Consider the following 22,388-nt stretch of genomic DNA (forward strand, 5'->3'; position numbering starts at 1 on the left):
ACTGCGGCGTCTGCTTGAGATTCTCTCTCCCTCTTCCTCTGCCCCCCCCACTTGTGCTCTGTCTCTCTCTGTCTCTAAAATAAAATATAATAAATCTTTAAAAATAGGGGCTCCTGGGTGGCTCAGTCGGTTAAGCATCTGCCTTTGGCTCAGGTCATGATCCCAGGGTCCTGGGATCGAGCCCCGCGATGGGCTCCCTGCTCAGCGGGGAGCCTGCCTTTCCCTCTCCCTTCGTTCCTCTCCCCTTGCCCCCTCTCCCCGCTCATTCTCTCTCTCTCTCTCTTTCTTTCTCTCTCATAAATAAATACAACCTTTAAAAAATAATAATATAGCTTTAAAAATAAGTAAAAGGAAGAAATTTGTGGCCATTTTGCAAATGATCTACCACACTTACGGGATTTGTTTGTTTGGGGTTTTGGTTCTTTATCTTGGTGTTACTATTTGTCAGTTTGTTTTTCTATACAGTTTTTAATTTTTATATAATACAATTTCATGGATTCTGAATCTTGAGTCATAGGTAGAAAGCCCTTCCCCACTTTAAGATTATAAAGGTAATTCCTATTTTCTTCTTTTATGACTTCATTCCTTACATTTAAACTTTGATTCATTTGAAATTTATCCTTGTGTTTACTCCACATTTTTACATATTATATACATATACATATATATATTTTTTTTTAAGAGAGAGAGTGTAAGTGGGGGTGAGGGGGAGAGGGAGAGAGAGAATCTCAAGCAGGCTCCACGCCCGGTTTGGAGCTCAACATAGGGCTTGATCTCACAATCCTGAGACGGTGACCTTAGCCGAAATCAAGAGTTGGATGTTTAACCGACTGAGCCACCCAGGGCCCCCACGTTTATATTCTTAACTAACAAAGAGTCCTCCTTAATTTGGATGTTTGTTGTATCAGTCAGGATAGAAAAAATTATACCTAATTACAAACAAATCCTAATCTTAGTGGCTTTTAACAAGAAAAATTTATTTCATGCTACATGTCCATCAGGGTTTGGCATAAGCTCTGCTCCACATCAACTTTACTCTGGGGCCCAGACTGATGAACCATCCTCTATCTAGAACATTCCCAGTCTTGCACAGGAGCGAGACCATGAGCAAACACAGACTGCCCCCTCCAGCTTCCTCTTGGAAGTCACACACATCCCTTCCACTCTCACTTCATTGGCTAAAACAAGTTGCACAACCAATCTTGATGCCAATGAGATCTTCCCCTGAGGAGGGACAGCAAATATTTGGGAACAACATTTACAACATTTCGGTCTTTCAAAATTTTCCTTTCTGCTAATATACAGCTCTGGAAAGAAACACACATGGAGCCTAAAGCAGCCTGGGGACCCCATCTTGCCAGCTAGTGCAGAAACATCACGGCTAGCCTGTGGCTATACCTGCCAGAGGCATTTGGTCCCCAGATTTTGTATCCTGCTCAGATCAGAGGGAACAAGTGTAGTCTAGAGCAACAAAGGACAGAAAGGGAGGACCAGTGGACCTCTCCTAGGGGACTGTTATAAGTTGAATTATGGCCCCTTAAAAGAAATATACTGGAGTACTAACCCCCACCCCCCAGTACCTCAGAATGTTACTTTATTCAGAGATGAGGTCTTTACAGAGATACTCAAGTTAAAATGAGCTCATTAGGGGGAGTCCGGATCCAACATGACTGGTATCCTTACAAAATGGGAAATTTGGACACACACATGTACGGAGGGAAGATGACGTGAATGCACAGGGAAAAGCCAGCCATCCGCAAGCCAAGGAGGGAGGCTCGGAACAGACCCCTCCTTCAGAGCCCATGAAAGGAACTGACCCTGCCAACACCTTAGTGTCAGACTTCCGGCCTCCAGGACCATGAGGTGGTAAGTGTCTGCTGCACGAGCCGCCCGGTTCTCGGTGATGGCAGCCCGAGCAAACACATACAGGGAACATCTTCAGTTGCTCGAGAGGGGCCTCCTGGATGCTCTTTTGAAAGGGTTTCTGGTGCCCCAGCAGATGAGCAGGAAAGAAACCCGTGACCAGCTAGCAATGTTGTCCATGAACGTGGGGTGGGGAGCAGTACTGAATTTAGACTCAGCTGGCCAGGAAATGCACCTGGGCTCCAGCATGTTGGGCCTTTGCCAGGAAAACGGGGCCTTTGCTGAAAGATGAGGAAGGGGGCACAGAGACCTAGCACAGCATCCGCGGCGGTACCAGTCCCTAGCCTGCCTGGCGAGAAAGCAATCGGCCCTTTACTAATAAGACAGCACTAGCCACTAACAAGAGAAAGTCCAAGTCTCAAACAAAATGATAGCTCCTTAATATTTTACCAGATGTCAGCATCCCCTTCAATTATCCTTTTTGAAGTTTGCTATATTAAGACTACATTGTCTGCTCTCCCCAGCTCTGTGGAACATTATGAGATCTCTTCACCTCCAGCAGAGTATCATAAGATTCCAAAGCCCTGCTAACCACAAGGTGTCTGTCAGAACAGGTCTTAGAGTGTACTGGTGTATAAGAGAAAGCCTGAAATAGGCATCAATAGGCCCAGAGGTGTGGGTGTAAGAGTGGCTTTGGGCAGCTGAGGGCCCCTCTTTATTTCTCTCCTGATGGCACATTCAACCACAAACTTCTGTATGTTAAACCTGCGGTATCAGTGCGTGTGTGTGTGTGTGTGTGTGTGTGTGTGTGTGTGAGAGACATGACTCAGCATACCAGGTGCTCCATGGAACACCACTCCAATTTGGAAGCAAGATACTGTTTTTGCTATTGACATCAGGGTTGACTCCACAGGACCCGGAAGTAGTAACCACAGTGAGATGACATCTGAAGGGACTCCAGAGGTAGCGATCACCAGAAAGAAACATGGAGCAGAACAAAACGAAAGACATCAGCCTATTGCTGATATAACAAACCACCCTCCAAACTGTGGCTTGAAACAACAACCATTTTATTTGTTCATGATTATGGGGGTCAGTAATTTGGGCTGGGCTCAGCTGGGTGATTCTTCTAGTCACCCAAGGTCATTCTCGTGGCGGTAGCCAGCTGGCGGGTCTATAGGGGCCTGGTTGACGTAGGGAATGTCAGCTGGTTTGGCTTTCCTCTGTTCCACAGGCTTTATCACAAGTTGGCAGAAGAGTCCTCAGCAGCCAGAGAAGGCAAGTGCAGATGCATTAGCCCTTCTCAGGCCTCTGCTTATATTACACTTGCTAATGTCCCGGTGGCCAAGCCCAGAGCCGATGTGGGACAGGATTGCACAAGGGCTTAGATCCATGAAGCCATGATTCCTTGGGGGTCTTTCACTGTAAGAATCTTCCACGCTTTGCTTTTCTGAGACCTTTGTAAAAGGTGCAGAGATTCTCCAAGCTAAAATTTGCAGACAGCTGGAGCTTCTGCTGTAGAAGGTAGTGGTATCTTTATTACTCTCATTACTGTGATCCCATCTATACACACAGGCGAGTGGGCCTGGGGAAACTCAAATTATGGACCTTGGTCAAATCCCTTAATCTCTGAGCCTCAGTTTCCCATCTGTAAATCTCACCCCATAGGGTTATGGTAAGGATTGCGTGAGCTCATGGCCTTTCTGGAAAGTACAAAGCCATTGGTGGGTCTTCTATTAGCCACAAAAAACTTTAAGCTGGTGCCCAGGGAAATGTGCAGATACTCAATGAGAAAAGAGAGTTCTGAGAGACTGGGCTGTTTAACGAATTTTTTAAAAAATTCATAAGAAGACCTTTTGGTTCAAGAGACATTAAGTTGATCTCGGTCTCTGTGTCTCTCAAGATCGACAAGGAGAAAACTGCTTTTGTCTTTGTTTCACACATCTGCTTTCCTTTTGTGCTAATTCTAAATTGTTCCTCTATCTCAAATGCAAGCAACGTGTTCTCTCCTGCTCCGAATAGTGTTGCTCCAGCTCCCAAGACATCTCCTCCAGAAAGGGTTTGATGGATCGCACCCCAAGTTGATCCCTGCTCACCCATCCATCAAACATTACCACATCCTTTTTATGTGTCTGGCACAGTGCTAGGACCCAGCGACACAAAGATGAATGAGGCATAGTTTTTATCCCTGAGCTGCTCACAGACTAGCGATGAGATAGATGCATAAACAGGAAAGAGCACTATCATTGTGTGCTGTGAAAGAAAAACGTGCATTTTTTCAACAAACATGTAATGATCTCTTACACGGTGCATGCCTAATACCGGGGTGAAATGCAAAAAATGACTCAGATGCCTTTTCTATTTTTAAGGGGCATCTAGTGCAGGAGTCAGTCGAGTCAACAGTCACAATTCTGGAACATAGATGCAAGCACGAGGCTCACATGGGAGCCCCGAGCCTGGCACCTGCCAGATTGAAGCAGTCGGGGAAAGTTTCCCATAGAATTTCTATCAAACAAGAAAAAGCAGGGGGTGGATTCCAGGCAGACAGAGCAGCGTGCACAAAGGCAGAGTGGCTTGGGGGAAAGTGGCATTTTGGAGAAACCCAAAGCAACTCAGCATGCCTGATATGCAGAGTGAGCAGGGGGAAGGTGAGAGCAAAGTAGCAAAGTCTGGAGAGGTGGGCAGAGGCCAGACGCCAGGTACTGGGGCACCATTGATCATTTTAACCTGGCAAGTGGTCCGGTTGGATTTGCATTTTAGAAAGATCATTCTAGCAGAGGTGGCTAGATCGCCACATACAGGGGTAGTCTGGGGATAAGACAGTGACAATTAAGAGACTGTTTAAAATTCACTTCAAATGGGAAATTATGAGGGATTGAATTTAGGTAATGCTACTGAGGACAGAGAGAAAGGGGTAGACAGGAAGCCAAGAAGCAGTGTTATAGGCTGAATTGTGTTCTCCCCTGAAAAAATTCATGTGTTGACGTCCTAACCTCTGGTACCTCAAAATGTGACTATTTGGGGAGAAGGTCTTTAAAGACGTGATAAAGTTAAAGGTCATTAGGATGAGCTCGAATCCTATACGATTGTTGCACTTGTAAGATTAGGACACGGAGACTTACAGGAGGAAGACCACGTGAAGACCCAGGGAGAAGACAGCTCTCCATAAACCAAGGAGAGTGGCCTCAGAAGAAACCAATCCTGCTGATACAGTGTCTCAGTTTCCAGCCCCCAGAATTATGAGATAATAAATTTCTATTGTTTCAGCCACCCCATCTGTAGTACTTCACTATGGCAACCGGAGCAAATGAATACAGAGAGGAAGACTCGGGAGACCTGTGGGGGAGATGGATGTAGGGGCTGAGGGAAGAGAGGAGAGGGTGGCTTTCAGGTTTCTGACTTGGCCACCTGGCAGGTGATGCCGCTGCTTTCCAAGAGGTATAACTCAGGAGGAGCAGTGGGGTAGGAGATGGAAGATGGTGCATTCGAGCTTGGCCATGATGGGTTCCAGCTGGGACGTGTTCATGGTCCCTGTAGAACAATGAGTGGAGATGCCCACTAAGCACCTGGACGTGTGGGGCTGGAGCTCACACAGGAGCCGGGGGGGGATACAGACGATGGCATCTTCAGACACAGGGGCAGTTGAAGCAGAGGACAGCCGAGGGCCCCCCAGGAACACGTGTGCTCTGAGAAGAGGAGGCCGAGGCCAGAATCACAGAGAACCCTACCGCTTATAGGAGAAGTGCAGAAAGATGGCCTGGGCACAGGACAGAGCAATAGGCTTAGGCATTTCTCAGAGAAGAAAACGTCAAGAGAGGCTCTTGAATCCTGGAGAGATCAATGTCTCAAAGTCTCTGTCTCTCTCTCTCTCTTTCACACGCGCGCGCGCGCACACACACACACACACACACACACACACACCCCACGCATACAAATTTATGTTGTTCTACTGTCTTGCAATACTGGTCTGTTGCTTTGCAATGATTTTCCCATTATTTTATGTGCGTTGCTTTTCAGGTTTTAGAGTCAGAAGCGGAGCAATGTCTCTCTACTTCTCCAGAGGCAGCAGAATGCCTTCGGCTCTAGGCCCCTGCCTGCTAGTGCTTGCCCTCGTGGCTGGGGGGCTCCTCCAGCCATCCCCCAAACAGAAGCTGCCCCTTGGTCACTTTCTCTCTCCCGCAGCGGCATTTCAGTGGGCCCTCTTGCTTTTTCCGGCACGGCCTTCTTAGCGCATCCTGTAGTGATGATGGGTGACTGGAGGACACAGACGCAGTGGCCCTGCTCCAGGGTGTTTGAGGTGAGGCGGCTCTTTTTAAGGCTTTTTGAGGAGTCGGGCAGAAAACTTGTGCCTTCGGGGTGGGGTCAGTTGTATAGGAATTGTGGAAATCACTGCTCCCACTTGCCCCAGCCGCCCAGACCCGGGAAATGCCAGGTAGCTCAGGCACTTCCTAGGTCCCAGGTGTTCCCTTTACTTCCTCTGGGGAAAGGGAAGGCACGTGGACCCCCTCTCATGGACTCCTCACTCCAATCAAGATGCCTTGAAGAAAGGTAATTTGCCCAGAGTTGCATGATCAATTAAGAACTCAGGAGGTGGGGGCGCCTGGCGGTTTAGTCGGAAGAGCACAACTCCTGATCTCGGGGTCGTGAGTTCAAGCCCCACGTGGGGTGTAGAGATTACTAAAAATAAATAAGAACCCAGAATGTGGACCTGGCTCTGGGTGACTCTAAAGATCTCTCCCCCGCTAAACGACCGTCTCCCCCACCCCCACCTGGTTCTGCCTTCTGGTCCTGGCATCCTCCATGTTTGTTTCAGTAGCCCACCCACCAACATGGGAATCACGCTGCTGAAATCCTGGGGCGCTTTAACCCGAAATCAACAGTCAGGCAGGCTGGATGGATGTTTACCCTCCAGGGCCCTCCTCTGGGGTACGGAGGGTATGGACGAAGCAATAGGAGGAGAGCAAGAGAAAGAGATTTACGCCTGAAGAACTTCCTGCCTCCTTGGAAATCTGAGTGCTGGGTAAAATGTCAGAGATCAGTTTTTCCCACCCACTCACCCGACAGCACTGGCTTCTGGGGAATGCCAGTCAGTGTGTCTCAGGGGTGTGAAAGTCATGGTGGGGTGGGCAGGTGTCCCCCTTTCGCTGAGAAGAAGCCTGAAGAGGTCTGCCCACTGGGCTGGGCTGTCTCAGGGGCCCAGGGCCAGTTCCAGCCTCGGTGACAAACTCGGCACTCTTGTCATCTGGGCTCACAGCCCTCCTGCGGTCCCTCGGCATGGGGGGAGGGACCCCACCCCCGAGATACCACACCGGTGGTGACCAGCGTCTGTCTGAGCATCCACTGCCCCCAGCGGGAGGGACTCCAGCCTCCCCGCTTCCTGGCGCACGCCCTGACACCTTGAGCTGTTCCAGGCCTTTCTTATTTGGAGATTAAATCGCCATCCCTGCTGCTGCCTTCCAGAGTCAGGAGGAAAAGACGTGCGCTGCATCCAGACCCTGAAGCAAGCCCTTCCCCCCCCCCCCCCCCCCCCCCCCCCCCCCCCCCCCCCCCCCCCCCCACCGCCGGGCCGCTGTGGCCTCCCGCCCTCTGGCCTGGTCGAGGCCCCGAAAGGCAGCTCTGCTAGCCCGGCCTCCCCGGCTGGCTGGGAGCCTACAGCCTCAGTGCCTGCGGGGACTTCTGCCCGGCAGCCCTTCTTCCTCATACCTGAGCCGGCCGCCGCCGCCCCACTCCCGGCCCGAGCACCCTATTTAAGGCCGGCCGGCCGGCGGGCGCTGGCTGGAAGTCACGGCGCCGGGAGGGCGGCGGCAGCTCCGCGTCCCCCAGCACCCAACACGCCGCGGGAAGGGACCCTTCCCCTCGCCATGGCTTCCCTGGGCCAGATCATCTTCTGGAGGTAGTGTACCCTTCCCTAGCTTGGCCGGTGAAGGGAACAGGGGTGAGGGCTTTGGGGGGCGCCAAGCAGGGCGGCATGGAGCTGCGCGCTGGGAATGGAAGGCACCAGTGACTGATGATGAGTGGGATTGCAGGGGAGCCCCGCTATACGGTCCCCTGGGATGAAGCCGGTGAGCCCGCTCTGACCCTTCTCTAGGGGTGTGACTTCCCAGTACTGCTGCGGAACCCACACCAACACCCGCCCTCCACCCCCAGCTCCAGGAGGGGGTCCTTCGTTCTCCTGGGGGCTCCCTGGAGAGGAGACCCCTGCGGCTGCTGCCGAGAAAGCAGGGATTTGCTAAGCGCCCCCCGCCCCAGTCTGCTCACCCTGGGGGCTGGGGCGGAGCAGGGAAGGACACAGGAAGAAAGAGCTTGGGAGGCTCAAATGCAGAAGGCAAGTAGAGCTGACAGGACAGAGGGCCCAGGGCTGAGAGGAGGGGCGCCCATACATGAAGAAAGAAGAAAGCCCAGCCCTTACATTTTGCTCCTCTCACATAGCTGCCTCTAGTTAACCTCTTTTCCCCTCAGGACATCACTTCCCTTTCTGCAAAGAAAGAGATGGAAAGTGAAGGAAGGGTTTTCCCCCCGAGAGGGTTGGTGATTCGATGTCGGTCACAACTCATGATGGTGTTTAGGAAGACAGGAAGGCTGGTACCTGTCGGTTCTAGGGGTTGTTCGCGAGACCGATCCCCTTAATTTCTAGGTGTCATTTCCGCGGAGGGGAAAAGAAGGGCAAGAAGGAGGAAAAGAAAGCTCAGCTTAACAGTGAAGTTTGTCAAGCGGCTGAGGGAACGTTGCTTCCCAGGGGCAGCCTGGAAAATTCTCTCCCTTCAAACAAAATGACAGCTCCCTCCCTTGTGTCCATCTGGAATAACTAGTCCTGCAGCAGGGGTTAGGGGGTGGGGGGGCCCCTGTGTGGCCAGTAAGGGTGTTGGGCAGCACTCCCCTTCCGACAAGGACACTGCTCCCAGGAGAAGCAGCAGGTAGAGGGGGGTGTGCACGGGGGTTTCCTGCCCTGCAAGAACGCCCCAGGAAGCACCAACGTCAGAGGAACTGGTGTTTTGCCAGCACCTTCTATCTCCATGCCCTGGGCTAGGTGCCATACAGAAGTCTCCTTTAATCCTCGCCAGAGCCTGTGAGAGTTCATTACCACCTCAGAGAAGTTAAGTCCTGTGCTCAAGGCCACACAGCGTGCAGGGGGCAGGGCAGCGTTTAAATCCCCTCTACCTAACTCTGAAACCCAAGCTCTCTCCTCTGGGCCAGGCTTGCGCCCCCCCCCACCCCCCTCCCTGACCTGCCTGCCCCAGCTCCCCCCGCCCCCCCCCATTCCTCCATTCTGGTTCCATAGATGTGGAACACTCATGCAACAGAAGTGATTCTGTTGTCCCAAGGATGGATGTGTGGGCTTTCTAATAATACATTACAACCAGCCCGACTGGTTTGGTGGGAGGATTAGCAGGAAGTGGGTGTTCAAAATGCATATTCCCCCACCCTTTAGAGACCAAATGGAATCCACAGAGGCTCCTCTCCTTGGCCCCAGCATGCCTCATTTGCTATTCATGCTCTGCAGTTGCAAAAGCAGTGACAAGGCACAGAACAGCAGAGCTTTTCTGACAAAGAGACCACCGGGAAGAGGGTCAATGGGCGGGCTGGGTGGGAAGCAGGGTCTGGAGAATCCATCCCAGGGAACCATGGGAGCCCACCTGGGGGAACCCTGTGTCCACTCTTGGCCCTAACAAACCCTCTTTCTTTGCCATAATTGTCTTAATTCATAATAATTCCTTTTATTGAGGCGATCATGACCGTTGGTGATGTGGGAGAGCTTATGAGAGGGCCTGCCCATCCTCCGCAGGTCTGGTTGGTGGTGGATTACTTTCTTAAATAATTACCAGAGAGCTTAATACCTTCGAATCTCATGCTCAAAGATGCATGCCACTCAGGGATGGAATACCGATGTGCGGTTTCTACTGTGTCTGACCTCCTTGGGATATTTAAGTACTGTGTGATCAGGATTTTCCTCCCCTCCTCCCATTATAGCTGTCAACAGGAGCAGCATTTGCCCATGGAACATTTGTTGAGTACCTACTAGGAGTCCAAGGGCAGAAAAGTCATGACCCCTGCTCAACGAGGTTACGTTCTGGTCAACAACATTAACTGAGTACCTATTATATGCTGGGCATTGGACTAGGCACTGGGGCAAAAGCAGCTAAGACACTGATGAGATTATAGCCTAATGAGGGAGAAGGACTCCCAAACAGATCATTCCAACCTGCTCTTCATAGGTCAAGAGATAATAAGAGCAGGAGGCAACAACAACACTTCCCTAACTTAAGGCTTTGGGGAAGGTTTCCTGAGCCAGGCGATGGCTGGATGGCTGGGTTAGGTCTTGAAGGATGAGTTAGTGTGATCCAGGTGAAGAGGGGTGGGAAGGACAGCCTATGCAGAGGAAAGAATAGAAGAGAACTCATAAACCAGCATGGGGTGTTGGAAAGCTACACGCTACTCTCCTATCATCATCGGAGTATGAAGCATGAGGGAGGGAGCGGGATGGGGCAGGAGAAGCAGAGCCAGGTCCTGCTAGGACTTACCTACCAGGCTCTAAGTTAGGAATTTGTTGTTGTGACGAGGAGCCAATGAAGGCTCTCAAGCAGGGGAAGCTTGGTGGTTTCCATCTTAGGTGGGTTACTCCTGAGGTAGCATGGAGGATGGCTATGAGGGCATTGAGCCTGGAGGCCAGGAGAAACAGTAGGGTAACAGTTGCGCTCAGACGTATAAGGAATAATGAGGACCTGAAGTAGAGAATGATGGCGGGGATCTAGAGGGGAAAATCAGTTCCAGAAACGTTTAGAACTGAAAATCGGTAATATATGATAAATCAGTAGAAGGGGAGGGAGGGTGGTGCAGGGTAGGAGTAGATGAGGCAAAGGAAGGAGCCTAGAATGCCCCATGTTTCTGCATTGGACAGAGTGAATAGGGAAGAGTGAGGAGAGATGGGAGTTAGTTAACCCTGGTACATGATGCGTTTGAGGTTCCCCTGGGACTTCCAGTCGGAGATGCTCAACAGGCAGTGGAAGGCATGAGGCTGAAACCGGGAGAAGTCAGGCCTGGAGACAGCAATTGAGAGTCATTGACTCATAGGCAGGGAATGATCACTTGGGATGTCTTCTAAGGAAAGCACATAGAGAGGGGCGAGGAGGCAGGGATGGGAAGCCAAAGAAAACCACCTTTCAAGGGTGGGCAGAGGAAGATGAGTCAAAGAAAGATCTGGGAGTACATGGTGGAAGAGGTAGGAAGAGAGCAGGATAGACAAGTCTCAGGGATGTCAACAGAGCAAAGTTTCAGAGAGGTCCCAGGGCTGGAAGGGGTGTCATTCAGAGGCTCAGTAAGGTCTGGTGCTGATAGAGAGATCCACTCCAGATAAAAATATGGCCTATGCAGCCTTTCAGCTGGCATTGTCCAGAAAATGAAGAGAACATACTGCCAAGGAGACCCTGCACCCAAATGAGGCCAAGAAGGGACAGGGATGGCTCTGAGTCCAGCCTGAAGAAGGGCTCATGGGTGCACAGTCAGCAGAGAACACCAGATAGCTGTAACATCTGGTAGCTCTCCTTCCTGGAAACAGAGACACAACTATAGCAGAAATGAGGCCCAGCTCACACAGATTTCACATTTTTATTCTGCTTTCCCTCCCTTCATCCCCGTCTCCCCCGCTTCCTTCTTTCCTTCCTTCCTTTTCTCTGGATCCTTCATCTATTCTTATTCTGACTCTTCTATCTGAAGTGAGTTCTTTGGAGCATTTGAGACTGGGGGAAATCACCAGCTACAGTGGGATTAATGAAGATATGTCAAGGGAAGGAAATTACTGGGTGGAGAAAGAACAGGCATCTTTTTACCAGAAGAAGGTACACGACACACAAAATGAGGGAGGCTAGAACAAGAGCAGCTCAAGGAGCTTTGCTCTGCAGTCTTGGCTTCCCATTGTCGCATGTTTTCAAAGCTGGTGGCTGGCTCAAACATACCGGACATTAATGGCCAGAGAAGACAGTGCTTGGCAACACAATGCAAGTTTGCCTGATGAGAAAAATCACGAAAGGGCTGTCGTGGAGAGGATCTCAGCACAGGTCATGATGATGCTTGAAACCCCACTGAGGTATGAGATGGGCCCAACTTTCAGACTCTCTGAGCCTACAAAATCTAAGGCTTCAGGGCCCATCCCCCATGAACAGGGCAGGAAGTTAGAAAATGAGATAAAACTGCACATTAGAAGAAAGACTTAAACAGGTGGCACCTGTGTTCCTGCCCCTATCAGAAGTACATCATCTTCTGAGCCTGGCACTTTTTCCCCATTTCCACCTCTTACAATGCCACTCCTCTCTTTGAACATTCAGCTCAAATGGTGTTTCCGCTTTGAAGTCTTCCTGGATCTTTCTGGTTGCAATCAATTGCTCCTTTTATGTTCGTGGTTGGCCATGTTGATGGATTTCTGTTCCTGGCGTCCATCTGTTTCCCTCTGTAGAGTTAGCCCCCTGAGGGTCTGGCCTCTGTCTTGTTCACTGTTGTATGAAGGCCGTGTAGCACCATGTCTACATATCTGGGCTCTCGGATCAGACTGTCTGGATTCAAATCCTCCTGCCACCTTGAACACGTATCCCACTGGAATTAGTCTAATTAGCCTCTGTGAGCCTCAATTTCCCTATCTGTAAGATGGGGTGACAGTAGTACCCAACTCCTAGGGTTATGTGAATGACATGTGATGATTATATGTCTGGCATACCCTGAGAACTCTATAAATGTTAGCTATTGCTAGAGTCATTACTTGCAATTCTACAATGCCCAGTACATGACTAGTTCTCTGTAAGAACTTATTAACCTCAACTCCATGACCCCACTGACCCTCCTGTCCCTTGAATAGATGTTCTCGTGAGACTCTACTTTGGATAAATTGCCAGTGGGGTCTCCTAAAGACGGTTAACTCTAACAACACTCTGGAGAATAGTCAGAGTTTTCTAGATTCTTGTTTTGAAAAAAAAAAAAATCAAGTCCACCTCACCTTCTATTGTTTATGAGTCCGACACATAATCCGTCTCTCAACCAGAGAATGACTATGGTTTAGAATAAATGTCTGGCTCTGCCAGTATCAAGCATGAAAACAAATGAGGTGAGCTGGGGAGATCCTTGTGTATACAAGCTCAGCATGTAGATCTTACTGATGAAGCACTTTTGACATCAAGAGCCACAACCTCCAGGGGGCAGCTGGAGCTATGGAGACCTGACCAAGCCCTAAGGTAATGGTTAACTAGCTAAACCACCCCACACTCCTAATTATCTCCATTTCACAGATGCAAGTGTTGAGGCAAGATGACTTGCTCAGTGTCTCCTAGCCAGCCAGTGGCCGGAACCAACTAGTTCCCACCTAGACCGCCATATTGACTGTTACTGGAAAAGTATCTTTCTAATCAGCTCTGCCTCATCTCCTGCCACTTGAAGAAAAAAACCCATCTCATCACTGGCAAAACTCACTTCCTCTGGGACAAGTGACTGCCAGGGTTCTTAACCATGGAGGAGGGAGCTGTCCCCAGAACAGGCTGGAGCCTGTGGATTATCCACTCCCGGTTCGTGTTATTTCAAGTAGCACACAGCTACCTGAGCTCTAGATGAGTGAGCTGAGGAAGAAAAAGTGATTAAATTTCAGTGAGAATTACATACTTTCAGAACTTGAAAATTCAGACATTCATTGCTGAGAATGAAAATAAATAGTGTGACTTGCCCAAGGGTTATGCAGTTTTAAAAAGGGGGTACAACCGAGGTCTGTCAATAATCCTATATTGCTCAGTGTCCCTAGTGTTGGATGGCAGTCAACCATGATTTACCCAAACAACAAGGCTCCCTCAATTGGAGAGACCAAAGCTTCCTCCACATTTACCTTTGACATATAAAGAAGTGGAAATGATGTTGGTACTAGAATTAAGCTGACGTGTGTTCATATGCCAGCTCTCCATATTCCTAGCTGGGTGACCTCAAGTACGTTACTTAACCCCTCTGTGTCTTCATTTCCTCCCCAGTCAATTGGGGTTAATAACAGTACCTACCTCATAGAGTTGTTGTCGAGACTAAATGAGATAACACACAAGAGAGGTTGAGAGCGGCACCTGGCAGGGTTAGCGCTTTATGTAGGAGTTACTCTTATTCAGTTATTGCCTCCCACTGTTTTTACAGAATAACAAAGTGATTTGGAGGGAGGGAGAGGAAGGACAAGTCCAACAGTGGCAGCTGGGGTTAAGAGACCTCAGCGCCTGAAGTCTGAATTGTTCTGGGGTCTCAGTCAACTGGAGATAGCTTCTTTTCTAGTCCCTGTTTGGTGAGATATGGGAACAATCTTGGCCACTGGAGGGGCAACACACCCTACAACACTCCAAGCCAGTCTCCTGAGGGCAGCCAGCGGCAATAGCCCCACCTGGGCCTGTTAGAAATGCAAATTATTTCTGGTACCGCCCCCCCACCAAGACCCACTGAATCACAGCCTGGGGGTGGGGCCCGGCAATGTGTAGTAACAAGCCATCCAGGAGATGCTGATGTGCTCTCAAGTTCCAGAAGCTCTGTAATAGCGTTCTCTCTGCGCTCTTGATTCCTCGGGGAAAGCACGAGGATTTAATCCAGACAGAGATAAATTTCACCCGGGATCATTTATCATCCCACAGTTCTCCTTAAGAAATGTTCTATAGAGGGACAGATGGGCCTTGATGAAAACAAAGGGAAAACATGAAGTTTCTGCAGGTAAGAAACCCAGGTCATATTTCTCTTTATATTAGCTTCCCGCAATCCCAAACCATCTGCCTGGAATGTTTCAGATTTACTAGCCCATCACTTCCAAATGTATTCCTACTACTCCCAGCACAGCAGTAATGGGAGGAAGGGCAGACAGTTTCCCCTCTTTCTTTTTCCGCGATTTAGAATGAAAAATTTCGTAGAATAAAAACCATGAAAGATTTGAGAAAGGGAGAGAACATCCGTACAATTTAGGGGTATTGAATTGTCTCTTTTAGCTCCCTAAGGGCTCCTCATTGTGCTCCCTCCCACCCCCCCACCCAAAATGGCCATTTCATACCTCTCTTCTCTTCAGTCCCCCCCACCCCCCTCCCACACACACCTCCCGCCCCAGTCTCAGATGATTATCTTGCTATATCCTTCGCTGAGAAAATAGGAGTCAGCAGACAAGTACTCCTTCATCTTTCCGCTTCCAAAACTACCTGCTATACTCACCTGTACCCTTTTTCTCTGCCTCCCTTCCTGGTACGGAGGATGAGTCCAGCTCCTATCAAAGAGCAACCCCTCTGTGCCCTGGATCCATGGGATCCATCCGATCTCGCCTGCTCCTCGAAAATGCTTCTACCAGCCAGCATCCGCAGTCCTCCCTCCGCTCATCTTGTATCCCCGTCACATGCAGCCCACAGTCAGTGTTTGCTATCTTCAAGGGGAAAACCTCTCGAAGCTTTATAGCCTCTCCGGCGGCACCACCCCCACCCCTCGGCCCCCGTGCCCCCATGTCTCTTTTCCCTTCTCAGCAAACTTGCCGAGAGAGAGCTGTCTGGAGTTACTGATCTGAGATTTGCGGCATCGTGGAGGGAGTACAATGTGGTTCCTAGCACAGACTGGAGCCAGGCTGCCACTTTCTAGCCATGTGGCCTTGGGCAGGTTATTTATTCTCTCTGTGCCTGGGTTCCTCATCTGTAAAATGAGGATGATGTTAGAATCTGCATAATAAGACTGTGAGAATTGTGTGAATTAATACCTACAAAGCACTTAGCAGACCCTTATTGTAAACCATGATTTTGTCCCCACTCTACCAAGATGTTGCTCCTGTCAATGCCAAACCTAATGTTGACTTCTGTGTTCCTATTTTCACAACAGCATTCAACGCATATGTCCCACTACCTACTTCTTGATCTCTTTCCTTGGTTTCCATGATACACTCTCCCGATTCCACCCCCCTTCCCCTGTGATACTGGTATGATCTCTTGGGGTTCACCTCTGCTTCTCTATGCCTGCTCCTGGTTTGGGGATAGCTACACCCTCCTCTGCTGCCCCATACAACTGGAAACCAACCAGGTCTTCCTCTGGGGAACCTGCTCTGGTATGAGGCCTTTCATTCATTTCCTATATTTGATGATTGGTTCTACTCTGCTAAAAAGCTTCAAGGTCCAGGAACAAAATATAACAGTATAGGGACAATTATCCTTTAAAGGGGCTGGCATAAGCTTCAGGGTTGGGACGGAGTCCCATAAGGATGCCAGGGTAAGTTGTGTACTAGCAAGTGCGGTGTAGGAGGTTGGCCATATTGGGCCACCCTTCTTGGAAACAGCCTCAGTGCCTAGCAGGATTCCCCCATCTGCCTGCTTCTCATTCTGCTCAACCCATTATCCTGTCGCATCAGAGCATCATGGAGTCCAAGCAACATGCACGATTCAAGTACCTAATAATCTCTGTGTTTAAGTACCTAAGACAGTGGTTCCCAAAATGAGACCAACGGACACTGATACTGCAACAAAATTTTCCCCAGAAGAGTTCGGTAGTCAAGCAAATTTGGAAGTGTTGAATATTCTTAGGTTGTACCATATGAAATTGTCAATGTTCATTTGTTTTCGACCTACAGAAATGGTAATTTCAAAAGGTTCAACCTAAAATGTACTCTTCTGGGACATTCACTTAGGCATGTTAGCATATTAAAGTCCTAAAGGTAAAGAAATTTGTTTGATTGTGATTGACGCAATGTTATGAAAATGTAATCCTTTTTACAGTAATACTTATTAATAAACATCAGGACACACTTCAGGAATCTAGGGGCCCGAGTAATTAGGAAAGAACAGAAGTCATGAATAGAAAAAAGCACATTACCGTGGGAGCCGGGGAGCAGCATCGGGGACTGAGCAAATGCACGGGAGGAAAAGAGCAGGCTGGTATTTTCCGTCCTGGGAATGCCCGCCCATCTTTGATAGCCAAAGTCATATTTTTCAGACCTTCCCCTTATACAGTAATTCTTCCCTGATTAACCTTCTTCCAAATAGACTTTTTTGTAACTGACTTCTGCCCTTTTCTCCCGCATAAAGTATAGGGAGGATTCATGGGGGACATCAACAGCTCGCCCCATGTTCCTCAAATGAGAGATACTAAATAAGCATGGGTATTATGTTGACTGCCCTCTCATTATTATAATTATTAATTAGGTTATCTTTTCCGGGTATTAGCATCATCCCAGTTCATAGGTGCTCATCTAATATGCTTACAACTGTGAGGTGAGCTCAGCTAATCTGGATGCAGGGAGGAGTCTCAGCCCTGATGTCCTCAGGGACCATCTCACGTGTGCTCTATGAAGAACGTGGGCACGTAGCCAGGTCTGCATTTGTTGCTCTCCAGGCACCGGAGGCGAATGTCCATGACAGAGAATGAAATTGTTGGACAGGGTCGATTCAGGTAGAAGAGAGTGAGACACGGGGCTCGGCCAGGACTAAATCCTCCCCACCCCCCATCCCACGGTCTGGAATTCTTCCCCTGAGAGAGCCTTTAACAGGCTTCTCCGTCATTCATATGCAACCTAATGGCCATCACTGGGACAGACCCTCTGTGCACCCACTAGGCATTTTGACAATTTCTGTCAGCCTCTGTAGTCATCTAGCAGGTGTGAGGTGCAGAGAGGTATTATCTAATACTCTGGGGAAGTGCGGGATGAGAGTTGGTAGGTGTGGTGTCGCTTCCCTATGAGAGCAGAGAGTTCATTAAAGTTGTTAATTGTAGCCTGGCGGGACTTAAGCGACATCAAATGGGGCCCTGGCAGTTTTGTGTCCTGCGATGGAAGACACTGCCCAGAGTGGGCATGCTTACAAAAGAAATGCTTCGCCTGCCAGGGGCATTGCTACAAACACACTCAATTGCCAGGAAGGGTAAAAACAAGCCTTTTTGATTTCTCAGGATGTAAGTGAAAACAAAGCCTTTGACTTAGGGATGCTGAAAGCGTGAACACGGATGAGCCTTGAGCAGGCCACATCATCTTTCAGATCCTCACATCTCATGTGTCTTCTACCCGTAAAAGTCAAATGATCTTCCTGATATTTGGAGAGCTCTGAGAGCCGCGGGAAGGGAAGGGGCGTGGACATTGCTACTTCTCTTCAGCTGCATGCTAGATGGGAAGAGGGTAGAATTTGGAACCACAGGGGTCTGACTCGACTTCCCTTTCCAAATCTATATTGTGTAATAGGCCAGTCACTTAATTTCTCCTGTTAAGCAAGGACAACAAATGGACCTCTCCCAAAACCGCCCTGAGGATCAAAGGTCATTAGGCACAGTGGATGATCATGGCAGTGACATTGACAGCAACACAAAGCTCTCTTGCGTTACTTGACATGTCTACATCTTTAATTAGAAGCGGTCTCACCCATTTGAAGAAGATAACTTTTAAAAAGCACCAAGACCCATACACTGTGGACTTTAAAATAGGCAGAAGTATCAAAAGCAATGGTCATACATGTCCTATCATCTCTTTCCCTTTGGGTCCAGCTTTCAAAGAGTCTGTCCGTGTTAGGGATGTAGCCCCACATTTTGGATCTCTCAGACAACAACTTATATCAATTCTGGTGTTGGCCTTCTTGTAGGATTACCTTACAGTCCCACAACCTTATAATCAAGGCCTCCAGTATTGGGTTCCTCCTGTGTCAATACGGTTCTACAAGTTCTGCATACATTACTGATTAATTTAACAAATATTTATTGATCATCTCTTTTGTACCTGGCACCAGAGATCCTAGGGTTTCAGTCACGTACCAGGCGTAGGGCCTAACATCATTCAGAGTACAGATGAGAAGAGGCAGATAAATAAGCACATAATTATAATACAGTATGCTATATGCCACTGCAGGCCAGTTTCCGAATGCTTTGAAATCAACTTCTAATCCAGCATTTTGAAGGAGGTGGCTTCTGAGTGGGAATTAGCGAGGCAAGGAGAAGTGGGAAGAACATCCAGGCAAAGTGCCAGACCTATGAGTTGGGGCAGGATGTGAAGATGAGTGGGAAGGCAGAGCAGGGACCAGAGTGGCATCAGGAGAGACTAGCATGGACTAGATTTAACCTTCTCAACAACTGAAGGGGCGCCTGGGTGGCTCAGTCAGTTAAGCATCTGCCTTTGGCTCAGGTCACGATTCCAGGGTCCTGGAATCGAGTCCCACATTGGCCTTGCTTGGTGGGAGTGTGCTTCTCCCTCTGCCTGCTGCCCCCCCCCCCCCGTCTTCTCTCTCTCTCTCTCTCTCTCTAATAAATACGTAAAATTAAAAAAAAAATTGAAAAGTTGGCTTTCATCCCCCCGTTTTGCAGCTGAGTAAATTAAGGCTTAGGGTGCTGTGAGAAAGTGAAGGGAGATGTCCGGGGGAAAGACTAGAAGATGTGCAAAACCAGCAGAGGAGATCAAATCACTTTTGAGAACGATTTTCAAATGAGTGAGGAGAGATGATGAGGTCAGGAAGCCTTTGGTTAAAGGCAGGACTCTGTGAGGCCCGTTGCTTATACTTTCTGCAAGGGATCATAAATTTCACTACTTCACCATGATCACAACTGTTGAATATAGTATATGCAAAGGGAATCGAAAATAGAGTCTAGCTCTGTCTGCCTCCAAAGTCTATACCCTTTCCTAGTTTAGAAAGAAATTTATTGTATTTTATTTTTAATGCTAAGCATAAGTGGTTGCAGCAGCTGGGGAAGTCAGGGTGCCCGGACTGGTGGCAAGGTGACTCTTACGAGGTCAGTCTCTTTAGGTCCAAAGGCTTGATGACTATACTGTGTCAAGAGCCCAGCTCCCCCGGAGCCTCAGTGCCAAGACCCCAAATGCCATGTTCCACTGCCTTTCTTTAAAAGCCCTTGGAAGTAAAACTGTAAGTGTCAGCAAAGGGGGATATTGGTACGAGAAGGAGGTGTTTTGATACTGCAAAGCTATCAGGTCCTTGGCCCTTTTGAGGCACCAGAAGGACTTTTTTCCTTAAAGAGGTCCCCCAAAACCTCTGTGCTTAAACTGTATGAGAAGACTAAAATTTTGAAAGCTTTTGCGGCACCTGGCTGGCTCTGTGAGAGGAGCATGTGACTCTTGATCTTGGGGTTGTGGGTTCAAGTCCCACACTGGGTGTAGAGATTACTTAAAAATAAAATCTTGAAAGCAAACAAACTTTGAAAGCTTTTGACCATGACCAAAGCTGGAAGAGAGAAAAAGATAAATCTGGCTGTTTTCTCATATTTCCAGGTTGATATTTTCTCATAGCCAAATTCCTAGATCAACAAAATGCTCAACTTCCATAGATTCAGCAAATAGGTAATTATAGTTGCCCTAATACTGACCCCAATATATTCCATTTCTTCTAATAAAGGTATTATCTGAATGTAAATGCTAATTTTCCGAGGCAGAAAATACGGGGCTTACAAGAGAATCTGTTTAATATGTGTAATAGAGGATCCTGCTAGCTTCCCCGTTTCCTACCCTTAAGGCAAGTACAGTTGTAAAGAGGTGAGTTGCAAGATGGTGGGCTTTCACTGGCATTCCCCAAAGGTGCCACACTGTGAAGGAAGTGTTTTTCATTTATCCGAAAATTCTGGGGGCTCCTGGTGCTGCCCACCTGGGCCTCCTGGAACTGAGGTTGTTCTCGAACCATCATGTTGGGCAGGTGTGAACAGTCTATCACGTTATGAACACTTCCGCTTACTTAAGATGAAGACAAACCAGTTCTGTATGACTTCTAGTCCGTATGCACTGGGTCCTGGCTCTGGCTCTGACTCTGACAGTGTAAACCACTGACCCCCTGTTTTAACTGTTTCTGTTTTAACGGCATCACGTTGGAAGAAGCCTGTTCACCCGCCATCTAAAAGACAGGTCAAACCTAAAGAAAATAGTGTTTTCTTTGCAAAATGTGTTTTCCTTATTTGTTTACATATGCAAAGTGGGATTAGTGTGGAAACTTTGGGAAATACAGGAGAGCACAAAAGAAAAAAATATCAAAATCTTTATCATCCTTAACTGAGGGATAATCACCATTACTATGTCCTTCCAGTTTTTCCCTCGGTATTCATATTTAATAAATGATATCATACAGTGTATATTATCTTAGATACTTTCAGGACGCCTAGCTGGCTCAGTGGGTGGAGTGTCTGACTCTTGATCTCGGGGTTGTGAGTTCGAGCCCCATGTTGGGTGTGGAGATTATGTAAAGAAAATAAAATCTTAAAAAAGAAACTACTTTCTATTCGCTGGCTTTGGGAACATGTTTCATATAAATAAATATTCTTGGGTGATGTGATTCTTTATGACTACATAGTACTGCCTCTAAAATGAACCTTAATTCACTCACTCAGTTCTCTGTTCTTGGACATGTAGGCTGCTTTCAGTGAGTTGCCCACAATTACTATGTTAATTTTAACTAACCCTGTAGTTGCCATCCTTGGGAGTGCGTCCCTTTGGTTCTTTAGAATGAGTTCTTGGAAGTAGAATTACTGGATGGAAGCTTACTAGGTACATTGTAAGCCTTCTGATGTGCGTGGACAAATTGTCCCCCTCTCCTCACCCTATAGTTTGCACCCACTCACACCCCTACCAGCCATCTAGACTTCTGAAAATAATAGTGTCTGCCTAGGCCTTTTCCAGGACTAGCACTAACCCCTTGCCAAAGTTTCGATAAAGAAAATGGCAAATTTTGTATCTAACGTTCCCACTTTTTCCCATTTCCAAGGCTTTCTTTTTCATGCCTTAGCCTCCTTAATTTACCCACCATCCCTACTCTCAGTAAAGTAACTAATACACTCATTTACACCCAGGTCTCAGGGACTAACGAGATAAAATATTATACGACACATTTTAATCAGTAACAAAACCAAAGGGCTAAATTTCTTATAGGATTTCACTTGATTATCAAGCTACTGATGGGAGAGATTGTGGTGTAGAGAAAGTCCCAGAGGTGGTAAAACAGAGGGTCAGCTCTTCCCCTGACTCCCAGGGCTGCCCTTTGCCGAGTCTCTTATATGGAGTGACAGAGGAAACAATGAAATATTCACAGCCCCTTCCTTCTCTACCCAACCCCTCAGGAAAATCTTGGGTGTTTTCTGCTAAATCTCCTGCTCATAATGATGAATTCAATGGAATAAACCAAGCAGAGAACACTGCGAAAGGTCTAAGAGGAGAGAGGATTTGCTGGTGAGAATGGACTTAAAGTTATGGGGAGAAGCAACCAGGGAGTGGACTTCAGAGAGAGTTTTGGGGAAATTTCAAGAAGGAAAAGCTTGGGTAAGCTCATAAGAAGGATAGAAGTTGCAAAGGAGGATTTTTGGGGTTGGTATTTCTTTGATAGTGGCACTGTCAAAAACTAGACCACAGGATATTTGGGCTTTCCATAGGTTATAATGAGATCATGTCTTTAGATCCACCTGGGTGGCTCAGTCAGTTAAGTGTCAGACTCTTGATCTCAACTCAGGTCTTGATCTCAGGGTCATGAGATCGAGCCCCGTGTGAGGCTCCATGGGGAGCCTACTTAAAAAAAAAAAAAAATCACGTCTCTGGAGCTAGACAATACTTATGC

General features: G+C 48.1%; 1 protein-coding gene across 2 annotated transcripts in view; it reads left to right on the forward strand.

The window, feature by feature from the left end:
• Positions 1-7,520: 7,520 nt before the first annotated feature.
• Positions 7,521-22,388, forward strand: part of VTCN1 (V-set domain containing T cell activation inhibitor 1) — a 54,683-nt gene continuing 39,815 nt past the window's right edge. For both annotated transcript variants that reach the window (XM_073896073.1, XM_025872527.2), the window contains exon 1: positions 7,521-7,756. In XM_073896073.1, the coding sequence (XP_073752174.1) occupies positions 7,725-7,756 (32 nt within the window). In that variant the 5' untranslated portion in view covers positions 7,521-7,724. The remainder of the gene's footprint in view (positions 7,757-22,388) is intronic.

This window comes from Callorhinus ursinus, unplaced genomic scaffold (assembly GCF_003265705.2).
Source record: "Callorhinus ursinus isolate GAN/ISIS: 27379988/994484 unplaced genomic scaffold, GSC_fseal_2.0 scaffold9, whole genome shotgun sequence".
NCBI lineage: Eukaryota > Metazoa > Chordata > Mammalia > Carnivora > Otariidae > Callorhinus > Callorhinus ursinus.